The 12,194-nt window shown below is 35.9% G+C and overlaps 3 protein-coding genes across 6 annotated transcripts; 1 reads left to right on the top strand and 2 right to left on the bottom strand.

Annotated features, from left to right (window-relative positions):
• Window positions 1-19: 19 nt before the first annotated feature.
• Window positions 20-2,807, bottom strand: Ns2 (nucleostemin 2). Of its 2 annotated transcripts, none has more exons than XM_076789136.1 (2): window positions 2,427-2,807; window positions 20-2,291 (listed from the first exon to the last, which is right to left on the bottom strand). In XM_076789136.1, the coding sequence occupies exon 2, from the start codon at window positions 2,284-2,286 to the stop codon at window positions 160-162; it is 2,127 nt and encodes a 708-aa protein (XP_076645251.1). In that variant the 5' UTR covers window positions 2,287-2,291; window positions 2,427-2,807; the 3' UTR covers window positions 20-159. The 2 variants fall into 2 exon arrangements, with proteins under 2 accessions (XP_076645251.1, XP_076645252.1); XM_076789137.1 differs by lacking the exon at window positions 2,427-2,807 and having other exon boundaries at window positions 20-1,977; window positions 2,061-2,187.
• Window positions 2,808-2,995: 188 nt separating this feature from the next.
• On the bottom strand, window positions 2,996-4,672 carry Rps6 (ribosomal protein S6). Its single transcript, XM_076789154.1, has 5 exons — window positions 4,581-4,672; window positions 3,983-4,187; window positions 3,765-3,910; window positions 3,321-3,521; window positions 2,996-3,241 (listed from the first exon to the last, which is right to left on the bottom strand). Exons 1-5 carry the CDS (start codon window positions 4,584-4,586, stop codon window positions 3,044-3,046), a joined length of 756 nt encoding a protein of 251 aa, XP_076645269.1. The 5' UTR covers window positions 4,587-4,672; the 3' UTR covers window positions 2,996-3,043.
• Window positions 4,673-5,919: 1,247 nt separating this feature from the next.
• On the top strand, window positions 5,920-11,401 carry Impbeta11 (importin beta11). Of its 3 annotated transcripts, none has more exons than XM_076789124.1 (17): window positions 5,920-6,096; window positions 6,444-6,572; window positions 7,087-7,187; window positions 7,267-7,380; window positions 7,456-7,862; window positions 7,940-8,350; window positions 8,428-8,468; window positions 8,568-8,750; window positions 8,827-8,938; window positions 9,245-9,465; window positions 9,530-9,694; window positions 9,776-9,968; window positions 10,046-10,283; window positions 10,360-10,456; window positions 10,537-10,814; window positions 11,078-11,204; window positions 11,293-11,401. In XM_076789124.1, exons 1-17 carry the CDS (start codon window positions 6,052-6,054, stop codon window positions 11,395-11,397), a joined length of 2,967 nt encoding a protein of 988 aa, XP_076645239.1. In that variant the 5' UTR covers window positions 5,920-6,051; the 3' UTR covers window positions 11,398-11,401. The 3 variants fall into 3 exon arrangements, with proteins under 3 accessions (XP_076645239.1, XP_076645238.1, XP_076645240.1); XM_076789123.1 differs by having other exon boundaries at window positions 11,063-11,204; XM_076789125.1 differs by having other exon boundaries at window positions 5,937-6,096; window positions 6,441-6,572; window positions 11,063-11,204.
• Window positions 11,402-12,194: the final 793 nt, after the last annotated feature.

The following is a 12,194-nucleotide window of genomic DNA, read 5'->3' as shown; positions in this document are numbered from 1 at the left end:
TTGTAAAATACATATTTTCTTACAGTTTATTTAATATTATACATTCGATAAATGATCATACCTTTATACAAACACGTCGGTCATAGAAAACTAAGACCACAAGAATAAAATTAAATACACTATTGTAAATTTCGTTAATCTATCCTAGTTACCTATGAATTATTTTCTCTTAACTTTAGGAACCCTTCTATTCCTATTTCTATTTTTAACATTAGTAACTTCATAGAAGTTGCTGCCAATCTTTTTCCGTTTGTTAGCTCTGTCTATAGCTCGCCGCTGTTTACTTGTTAATTTTTTCTTAGCCTCTGTTACTTTCTCCGTTGCAGTAGATACAGTGGAAACTTTGAATGCACCGCTGCCCGATTTAGCCTTCGTATCAGGCATCTCACTATCGCTGGAATCATACTCATTTTCTACCGCTTCATACGCGTTTTGCAACAAGGTGTCTTTTTCTAAAGGAAGACGAAGTTCTCCATCACAATAATCGTTATCTGCTGTTTCATCATCTTCATCCTCTGAATTGTGATTGCTTTCTTCATTTTCCTTCGATCCTTCTTCTTCTTCTTCAAACTCTATAGTAGATTTCTCCTGACTTTCATCAGTATCGCTGTCACCCATGTCTGACACGTTCGAGCTATTCTCTTCGGTATTCGTGCTGTATAAATCATTTTTAAGATCATCTCTCGAATACGGCAAACCAACTCGAATTTTTCTAAAATCTTGAATCACAGCTAAATCGAGCTTCGGTTGTTCACTCGCCTCTTTATTTTCTGTTTCTGTTGCATCAACACCTTCACTTTCTTCTTGGGTATCGTTCTTTTCTGTAGAGGATTCGTTACTGGCTGTTGTCCTCGATAAGGGTTCTTCAAACCCAGGAGGGGGTACATAGAATGGTAATTTACCACGTTGCCAATCGTTCAAAACCATCCGCGAAACTATAGTAATATCCGGTTCCCCTTTCTTCAATAATTTTCCGCTTTTACGAGCTAATTTCTCCAGAAAGTCTATATGATCGCTCCATTCTGTTATTTTATAGGTTTTCTGTATGTATTCGGGCTTTACCCGCGACAATACATGGGAAACATAATCGTCTGGATCCTGAACAAGTTCAACTCTTACTACACCCTTTAAAACTTTCTCTACATCAGTTTCTGCTGATGGATACACTACACCTGGACAATCTATTAAATAAATACGGCGCATGAGAGTAATATATTGCCATACTTTCGTTTCACCCGCTATTGGTGCAACACTACATACTTTCTTTGATCTTAAAGTATTTATAATCGAGCTTTTTCCTGTGTTGGGATACCCTATGAAACCTACACTGATTTGTTTCTTGTCAATATGTAATTTTGCAAATTGTCTCAACAGATTTATTAATGAACCTTTACCAAATGGGTGAGTCATTGAAGCATGGAACGCTATTGTTGGGTATTCTGCGCTCAAAATCGCAACCCATCTTTGCGTAACCCACGTCGGTACAAGGTCTACTTTGTTTAAAATAAACATTAAATGCTTGTGAGGCTTATCTTTCTTGAGGAATTTTTCTACTGGAGGAGATCTGGTTCCTAAAGGATCTCTGGCATCTAAGACCTGTAAGATAACATCGGATGAATCTATGACCTTATACAATTCATTCCAAATCCTTCTACTTTGTCCAGCTGCCATCACCCAGTCTCTTTGCGCATCTTTCGTGCCAGTATCAGGACGCACAAGATCTACATCCTTTGTGTCTTTCTCTTTGTTGTATGTCTCCTCTTTTTCCTCTGCTAATTTCTGTAATTCGTCATAGGACGATATCGTTAAATTGGGCCTTTTCCTTAGTTTCTTAGGGCCAAAAACACTTTCGAAACTTTCTGTGTCTAACAAGTGTACTCTCGCATTCACAGCTTTCTGTTGGAGAAGAGTTACTGGCAGTTGCGTAGGCTTCATAATAACATTATAAGGATCTTTCATAGCTTTTCCTAGTTCATCCTGAAATTTTTGTAAGGCATTTTGGGATATTACTCTCGAATTACCGAACCATCTTTGCGAAGGTTCTACACGAGACATAGTACCAGAAGGCTGCCATCCTTGGAACGGTGCTGGGCTAATTATTTTTCCAGTACGATCACGCTTCGGCTTTTGGTTACGGTACATTTGCAACCTTTTAATTGTCGCTTTCGTTCGTACTTTCGCTACACCTTTCAATCCTTCTGTGGGTCGTTCTGGGTTCATGCTGTGCTTAGAACGATTAAATCCCTCCTTGCGAGGAGGCTTATTCGTAACCCCTGATTTCGCCATCTTATCTAAAAAAAGAGCGTATTTTGTAGGTGTATATGTTAATTCGTTGATAAATTAATTGAAATTATACATATTGTGAATAGAGCGATAGACAGAATGACATAAAAATAAAGACGATGACATGAATAAGTGTCACTTACCTTTATTGTAATGTACTTATATTTTGTAATAACAGTTATAGAGTTTTTCTTTTCATAAAATTCAAAATTCTAAATGGATTTCAAGCCCAATTTTTCAACATAAATTGCATGTGCATTATAACCACTTCTGTCGAATGTTTTGATAATTGGTTAGGTTCACACGTGCGTTTCTTTTGGAGAAAGGAGCGTTTTTATGTAACGATGTGTTTCCATGGTAAGACTAGGAATTTTTTATTTTCTTTTCACAATAATACACATTGTTTATTAACATACTTGCTCAAATTGAATGATAGCAATTTTAGTACATTTATTTACTTATATTTGAGTAAATCATCAGTAGTTATAGCTCATAAAAATGTTTTAAAAATTTCCCTAGACAAAGACAGAAACTAGGGATACAGTTCTATGTAGTGTTGCCGAATGAATTGCCTATCAATTGTATGTTCTACTTTAATAATTTAAAAATATAAATACATCCGTTCCCACTCGCGTGCATTGCTCAACGTGATCGTTTGTTGCTATTTGTCTTTTATTATAATTCAACGACAAAAGAAGAAAACGAATACAAATAGGTGAAAGTATTTTTATTAAATTGTAAATACAACACTGCAGTCATTTTATTTTTGTGTGGTGGGCGCCGACTGATTGGACGATTTGGAGTCCCGCATGGAAGCGCTACGCCTTCGTTTCAATTCTTCCTGGCGTTTGTTCTTTGCTTCCTTTTGTCTTTGTGCTAACAATTTCGCGTAGTCAGCTGCTTGCTGTTTGCGAGCCAAGCAACGCCTCTTCTTCAGTGCTAATCTATGCCGTTTACGCTGTGGAAACAACATTAATTTATTTAATACACTGTGCCATCGACAATTTTCAGGAAACTATAATTGAGATAATATATACCTGTAGAGTAAGTGGAGTAATGAGACGTTGAATTTTGGGAGCCTTGAAGCGTTCCTTCTTGCCTTCCTTCTGAATCGGTCGTTTTACAACGAACTGACGCACATCGTCTTCTTTTGCTAAATTGAAGAGTTTGCGAATCTTGCTCGCTCTCTTAGGACCTAAACGACGTGGTACATTGGTGTCGGTCAGACCCGGAATTTCCTACAAAAAGGGTTTTCAGTTAATTTACTTAAATAAAATATTCTTAGAAAGAAAAGTTTAGAATGTCTCGTTCGTACACTGAGAAAAAGTACAAAGTAACGTATACTTTCTCTCAAATCTCAAACGAAATTTAATCTCCCATGTATACGATAGTATCTTAAGACACAATAACAAAGTTCTTAGATACACCCTGAACAACATGGGTGAAATTGTGTTCATAACAATTCTCATAGTAATTAATACCTTTTCTCCCTTCTTGACAATAACCAGGGCAAGTACAGACAAGTTTGCATCTACAACACATCCACGAACGGATTTACGTTTACGTTCACCGTCACGCCTTGGTCGGTAGCAAGATTGTCCCTTCGAGAGCAGTAAACGCACACGTCCTGTTCACGGTTATACAAAATTATAACAAGTCCGAGCATTGTAATAACAAAACAATTATTCTGATAATTTACCATTGGTCAGGACACCCTGTTTCATAGGAAAACCTTGTTTGTCATTGCCACCAGAAATGCGGACAACGTATCCTTTCCACTCGTCGCCTAAAGCATCAGCTTCAACTTCAGCGCCCATGCGCCTTTCAAAAAATATCCTGAGCTTATGTTCATCTGAAATCTCGAACAGTTTCTGACATCCTGTCGCCGGATAGGATACGTTCAGCTGAAAGATAGAAAATATAAACGTTAGATTGCAAAATAAAAGATAACATCAGTGGTTACGGAGCTTTTTTGAGGTTAAGAAGCATTCCGATATATTGATGACAATTAAGTAATATATTAATTATTTTTATGTATGGTCATATTGATGACCTTTAGTTGCATTCTTTAGAAGTTTCAACAGTTAAACTGAATACAATGATTACATTTAAGTTGAACAGCATTCATGTTTCGTATCAATGTTCCCTGCCAAAACATGCACACGTAAAACTGCAAGTAAAGGAATAATTGCGAAAATATGTATATGAAAAAATACACACTGTTATCTACTGTACAAATCTTATGTTTACTTGTTCCTAATTTTTCTAAGATGCTCGAAATATTCATGGATTCGTACCTTCATCGTGACAACTATGAAACAGTCCCGAGAGCCATGAACGGAAAGAAAGTCGTCGATTCGTGCGGTCGCTAGAGTGCGCGCACCGGATATCCGTTACAAATGAAATGAAATTTCGAATCAAAAGTAAAAATAAATAAACTGGTCATCGCTTTATTAATAGTAGAGTCCAAATTATTCAAGCGAGTATTAAATATTTAACGTAACTAAAAATACAATGCTCTGTGCCAATGTGTTAACAAGTTATACTTGTTCTACACGCTTATCCACAATCGTTAGATTACACTTCCATAAATTCAATTACAACTCTAATGCAATGTATACAATTACATTATACAGAAAAACAAATTGATATATGAAACTCGTATTCCACATAAACAAATATGAAACTATTGAATTCCGACTGCTTCGTACGTGATTCTCTTTTAAACGAAGCGCTTATTTTTCTGTATTGTTTTTCAAAAAATTAAACAGAAATGAATAGGTTTTAATGAAATAAATATAATTAAGTAGACGGCTTTATTATTGAAAACACGAAGTTGAATATAATAGGTAACGACATAGTTGTCGAGTGAATGTACAAAGTAAATACAATTCAAGGATTGTGTCCGACAAGATGATTCAGAATTTGACAATAAAGTGTTCCCTCCTCAATGTCGCGTTTGGCGATTTCTATCGCGACGTGTTATCCATCCCCACCATTCTGTTGCGCATCCAGGAATGCGCAGGTCTTCACAAAAAGAAGAAGCTACGACACAGAGGATTAAATTTTAATTATTATCGACAATTATTATAAGTGGTTCTTTAAATTTAAATAACAAGCGTGCAATCACTATAGCAATGATTTCCAACGGTAACATTAATGAACATTACCAACTGTTTATGAGCGTCGTGTTCTATAAAAATCAATAGGTACATTATCAGTTCAATCATCTTTTGTCATTGCTTCAGTTGTACAATTTGAACTTAGCGCCATTCTAAAATCGTACCAAGCCATCTATATTTAATATGGTAAACTAAATGTTAAGGCCAATTCGTAATGAATTTATAGGTTCATAACAGTTCTTATACAATTTAAAAAGGAAAATTTATAAGAAATATTCATGGATTATTTATGGACGCATGCGCACTGAAAATTGAAAACCGAAAAACGCGGGAATTTCGCCTCCGTGTGAATGCTCTTTGACTTTTTTTACGATGGCAGCACTATAGCAGCGGCGAGCCGATAGCTAATCAGGTCGAAGGGAAACTTTTGTCCGTCCTCCATAATGTCGCGCTCTATCAGTGGAATTGCGCGACGCTACGAAGGGACTATTGCAACTGTTACCAGTGAATTTTATAGAAATCGAAAGACAGAAGAGGGAGGCAGCGTTCTGAAATGCCGACTTGCGGGCGTGTGTGACATTTTGATGTAGTGTGTCTTCAATAATTTTCGTTATGTATCGATTTAATACATAGATATTTGTGATAAATGGAGTTTACCGAAAATAATTCTACGAACCCTGGTATAAGCGAGGTAATATTTCGGCATGTACAACGTATTTCTTTATAGGTTAGGGACTGATCACCCGGAACAAGGGAAACGAACGTTTCTTAAACAGAAGTAGTATAACAACAGGAAATATTCGATTCTCTGCGGTCTTCGTAACACGCAGATGTACCGCGAAAATACATTTTCAAACTTCGTGTTAGGGTTACACGTTCACGAAAGCAAGTATCTTTAACACATGTTTGTTAATAATGTAGAGCAGTTTTAAAGCAATGCGAGCGAAGTGTGTGGTTGTTTAGGTTTAGTATAAGAATAGAATGTAAGTTTCTGGTCATTTATTTAAATGGTGTGATGGTATATTGTTTGTTTAGTAGAAAGATATGGATGCCTCAGTGATAGAAGTGCTTCAACAAGCAGGTAGCCAAGATCCAAATGTTTTAAAGCCTGCTGAACAAACATTAGAACAGTGGGAAACTGAAAGAGGGTTCTATACTACATTATTTGTAAGTCATTCACGTAAATAAATCAGTGGAAATTGTATGATTATGTGCATGAGGCATAATCTATGATTGTATTAATATTGCAGAACGTATCATAGAATATGTACGGTTGAACCTCAGTATTATTGAGAGCTGAAAAGAAATCTCTTGGAAGGAATGTGGGAAAGGCATGCCCGAGTCATACATATTTTTGGCTCTAGCAAAATATTGGCGAAGCAGTCACATATAGACTAAACGTTAGGACTATGGAAGTATCAATGGTGGCGATAGTCATGCCTAGCAAGAGATTCATCTTGCCTCTGTGCTATCTGAGGAGACTTCTTTTCAGCTCCCAATAATTCCTAGAACCTCAAGGGAACAGCTTTGAGTTACAGGGGTTAACTCGCTGAGGTTCACCTATATGTGTATAACAAAAATATTAGTATTATGTAATTTCTTACTATAACATTATTTTTATACAGTAATATTATATAAAGCATAACAAGTGTAATATTAATAAAACTGTTTTTTTTTTCAGAATGTATTCTCTAATCATTCCTTGACTGTTAATATTAGATGGATGGCAATTTTGTGTTTTAAGAATGGCGTTGATAGATATTGGAGAAAAAATGCACCGAAGTAAGTATCATTTTAATCATTCATACTGTATTGAAGTATTTAATTATGGATTGTGTAACATACGTTTTTGTTATTTTAGTGCAATTGCAGAGGATGAGAAAGAATTCCTTAGGCAATGTTTAATATCAAATTTCGAAGAACCTGTAAATCAATTAGCTGTACAATTGGCAGCTCTTATTGCTAAAATTGCAAGGTAACAATTTGTTAGACGAATTAGTTATTCCTTCTTTCGGCAAAGCAAACAATTAAATGGATTGATGTTGTACAGATACGATTGTCCTAGAGAATGGGGTACATTAATTCCAACGTTACTGGACGTTGTAAGAGGGCAGAATCCGTTGGCCCAGCACAGGGCACTGTTAACATTACGTCATGTTATTAAGGCTTTAGCTTCTAAATGTTTGGCACCGGACAGGCGACTCTTCATAGAACTAACCGCTAATGTGTTCAGTTTTATTTTGAATTTATGGAATACTTATACCGAATCATTTTTCATACTGGCATCGAACGGAGCGGACACAAATCAGATACAGGAAGCTTTAGAGAAAGCGTTACTTTTATTACGAATACTTCGAAAACTTATTGTACATGGGTTCGAAACAGGATCCATATCGCAAGAAGCTACGTTATTCTTAGAAGTTGTTTTCGAACGTGCGCAAACCTGCCTCGAGTGTCGTTAGTATATTTTGTCCCCGATACGATTCATGCAGCAAGTAAAACCTCAGTTGATTTGATGATGTCTGTAATTCTAGGAAAGACCTTAATCTCGAGGGGAGTACAACTGGAGGCGTGCGACAAATTTACAATTCTCTTGGTTAAAGTGTTGATAGGGGTCCACGAAATGCATTGGTCATATGGGCAGACTGAACTGATGCCAACCTCCGTGAAGTTCTCCGTATTTTACTGTTTTACAGATGCCGGTCAAAATTTAACTTTCGAGAGATTTACTATTCAATGTTTAAATTTGTTAAAACGCGTATTAACACAACCACCTCTAAGACTCTTTAAGAGAAGGGACTTGGAACCGCCTGGAAGATTCAAATTGAGACAAGAGCTTTTCACCCCTGAAACATTGACTGAAATCTGTTCGAAACTAGTGACACATTATTTCCTCTTAACTCCAGCTGATTTGGAGTTATGGGACACAGATCCAGAAAACTACTGTAAGTATTTATTTACGAGTTCATATATGTATAGATCTTTAACGATTGTTACTAACTCTTTACAACATTGATTACAGTTTTCGATGAAGTTGGAGAAGTATCAAAATACAGCTTAAGGGTAAATGCACAAATCATTTGTAATCGGATACACTCTTATAACGCTAATGACACAATCATTAGGTATTCAGTTATTTTATGATTAATATTCTATTTTTAGCCATGTTCGGAATCTGTGTTTTCCAATATTATTCGTCAGTTTAGCGAGGTTCTTGCACCAGTTTTGGTCAATTTAATGCAAAGGCACCACCAACCTGTTGATCCAAACAATTTACATGCCATTTTATTAAAAGATGCAGTGTATAATGCTGTTGGTCTGGCTGCTTTTCACTTATACGATGAGGTAAGACCAACAATTATATGTTTCAATTAATACTTCCTAATTTTGAGTGAGATTTCAAAGTGTTTTTATGGTTTAGGTAAATTTTGATCAATGGTTCTCAACCACTTTGATAGAAGAGCTAAAGATTCGGAATAACAATTATAGAATTATTAGAAGACGAGTATGCTGGCTCATTGGACGGTGGTCGAGTGAGTAAATTCGTTAATTATTACTAGAGGTGTGCAGGAACCCGAAAATGTTGAGTCGGGATGGTTCGAGAATTTTATTTGAAATTGGGATGAGTTCTCGAAAATTTCAGGATTCTCGAGAATATTTGGGATTTCCAAGCATATTAGGGGAATATTCTCGGGAATCTCGAAATTTTCGAAAACTGGTCCCGATCTCAAATAAAATTCTCAACGCGTTTCGACCCAACATTTTCGGGTTCTCGCACAACTCTAATTATTACTCTAGAAAAGTATTCGTTAGATGTAAACGTCTAATTAATATTGCAGGTATCAAACTAAGCAGAGCATTGAGACCAAAGGTGTACGAACTTATGGTCGAAGTTCTAAGCTCGGAAGAGGATTTGGGGGTCCGTTTGGCAGCTAGCGATGCCTTGAAACTTGTAATAGACGATTTTCAATTTAACCCAGAAGAATTCTCTCCTTATTTGGAACCAGCGTGTACATTATTGTTTTCTCTCTTGAAAGAAGTGACGGAGTGTGATACTAAGGTATGGAGATACATCTTCGATATAAATTACGTTTAACGAATGTAACACGTTATTATTTGTCCAGATGCGTGTTTTGTATGTGTTATCATTCATAATCGAACGCGTAGGCAGCGAAATAAACCCATACATTGGAGTTCTTAATTCATATCTACCAATCCTCTGGCAACAATCTGATCAGCATACTATGCTGCGATGTGCTATCATCACGGCACTTGTACATTTGGAGAAGGTGGTACACGCTCTTGAATTTTTTTCACCGATTCTGTTCAACGTTTCGACTTACGTGTTTTAATATCTTTATCAAAAACAGGCTTTAGGTCCTGAAAGTGTTATAGTACAACCGCTGGTGATAGGAGTTGTCGCGTTCAGTTGCGACGTCAATCAGGATGAACATGTTTATTTGTTAGAAGACGGATTACGATTATGGTCAGCTTTACTGGAGAATACACCTGCACCGACACCAGCCATAATGGATTTGGCTAGGAATCTATGCGCATTGTTAGGTTGGTAAATATTTCTGTGTTTTTCTCGAATGACTATTCAGCTTCGAAATATTGTACGACTGTGAATATTTTTACAGATCAATCCGGGGAGAATCTAGAATCATGTTTGTACATAGTTGAAGCATACGCAATACTAAGCCCACAAGAATTTTTAAGTCAAAGAGGGGTATTGATAGTTGAAACACTTAGATCGATCATGAGTGATTTGAGATCAGAAGGAGTATACATGGTTTTCATGGTGTTCGAAACGTTTATGTGTGCAGCCGCTCGACAAGGTGCAGAAATAATTAAGCCTGCTTTGGTGACTGTATTCGAGTGAGTATAGAGAGACGAGAAACAACGGGACAAAACAACAACAAATCAATTGCATTAAATCATTTCACTTTGGTAGGAACGTGTATAGGGAAGAGGACTCTATACAAGTGATGATTATATGTCTAATAATCGTGGCAAGAGTTTTGTGGTTTTATAAAGATATTTTTATACAGGTACAAAAACTTTTATATATGTTCAATGTTGTTACGTTTCGAAATCTATTTGATTGTAATCGATGAAACTGTTGGATTAGGTAATAAGCGAATTAACCAGAAAGATAGGTGTAAACGAAACGCGCGAAGAGGAAGTTCTTGGGAAGATCATACGCGTGTGGGTTAATCAAATGCAAGTCGTCTTCCAACCGGAGAGACGCAAATTATTAGCACTCGCACTCTGTTCGCTTCTTGGGGCCAACAGTCCTCCGAGTGTGCTTGAACATTTCCCACAAATAATATCTAACATTGTCGAGACTCTTAACGATCTAACCAAATTGGATAACTTAGAATATGATTACATAGGATTCGGTATTGAGTAAGTTGGCCATAATTACGCTCGATAATCATATAGGGTGAGTCAATAAGAGCCTAGTGCTCGTTTCTTATCGGTTGTATTCAGAAATGTTTGAAATTAATTATCAAGCCGATGTAATTCAATTTATTTGAAGTCAATGTATTTTTTTCAATGCTACATGATAGTCTGTAAACTGTAACAAAATCTGTATTGACTCACCCTATATGATAGACGACCTAGCGAAGATGAGACATTATTTCAATTCTTAGCTCTTTAACAATTAGTGGACAATCCAACTTACCGGAACATGTGGACGAGGACTATGGCAACGGACATGAACAGCGGAAAAGAAGATTAGCCCTTGGAGATGTCATCACCTCAATATCATTAAAAGATACATTTCAAAATCAGGTAAATTTTAAGTTTCTCTTTGTGGATAATTCTATTATTGGATATATGTATATATACCATATATGTTTATACCATATTTGCGTTACAGTTACTTACATTAAGAGGCATAGTTGGGGAGAACCAGTTTAATCAAATGATGTCAACTCTTAATCCAGCAATAGATAAACAACTCAAGTTTTATATAACCCTATGAAAAAGGAGTAAGTTGAACTGAAACGAAAGAAAGGACGAATCCATTCAGTCAAACGCTATACTACGTGTAAAAAAAAGCTTTACAGCGATCTACTGTAAAACGGCACTATTTTATTGTATAATATTAGCTGTTTCACTGTACTAATAATGTTGATAATAAAAAAAAAAGAGAAAGGAATGTCATTTCGAACTTATTTTTTTTTTAGCGAAAATTGTTTTCAATGTGTACGAGTAGCAACCACTTGATAAATCCTATTGTTATTAGGGCTCGATAGTATCCTTGTAAATATACACTCTGTAATGATAAATTATGTAACATTTATATTACATTGCATAACAAATACTGCAATTAAAGATAGTACGCACTTACACAAATTGTTATAATATAAGGATACAACTTCGTAAAGTTAAGGAAAGTGAGTGTATGTAAATATTTGTTGTAACCAGTGTATATATAATCATAATAAAGCATATATGTCAGATTTGGTCAATACTTAAGGCAATCGACGATTAACGATTACAATATTTGATTATCAATTGCAATTAACAATTCAATTTTTTATTGAACTGATATAGTCGTAATCAGTCACGGTCATTGTAAAATGAGACCGTAAATGTCGTATAGGTGCATTCCTTGCAAGGTATTGTAAATATTACAAAGGATAGGTAACAATTATTTCTTCAGACAGGAACCAAAAGTTTATAAGCGTTTGATGTGCCTTAAAAATTACTAGTTATTAGATATTGCAATCTTTCGTTATGGATAAATCGGAATGGATATAATAAATATTCAAATTA

This window comes from Halictus rubicundus, chromosome 6 (assembly GCF_050948215.1).
Source record: "Halictus rubicundus isolate RS-2024b chromosome 6, iyHalRubi1_principal, whole genome shotgun sequence".
Taxonomy (NCBI): domain Eukaryota; kingdom Metazoa; phylum Arthropoda; class Insecta; order Hymenoptera; family Halictidae; genus Halictus; species Halictus rubicundus.
Note: the sequence above shows the minus strand (reverse complement) of the source record. Positions and strands in the feature narration are given on the sequence as shown.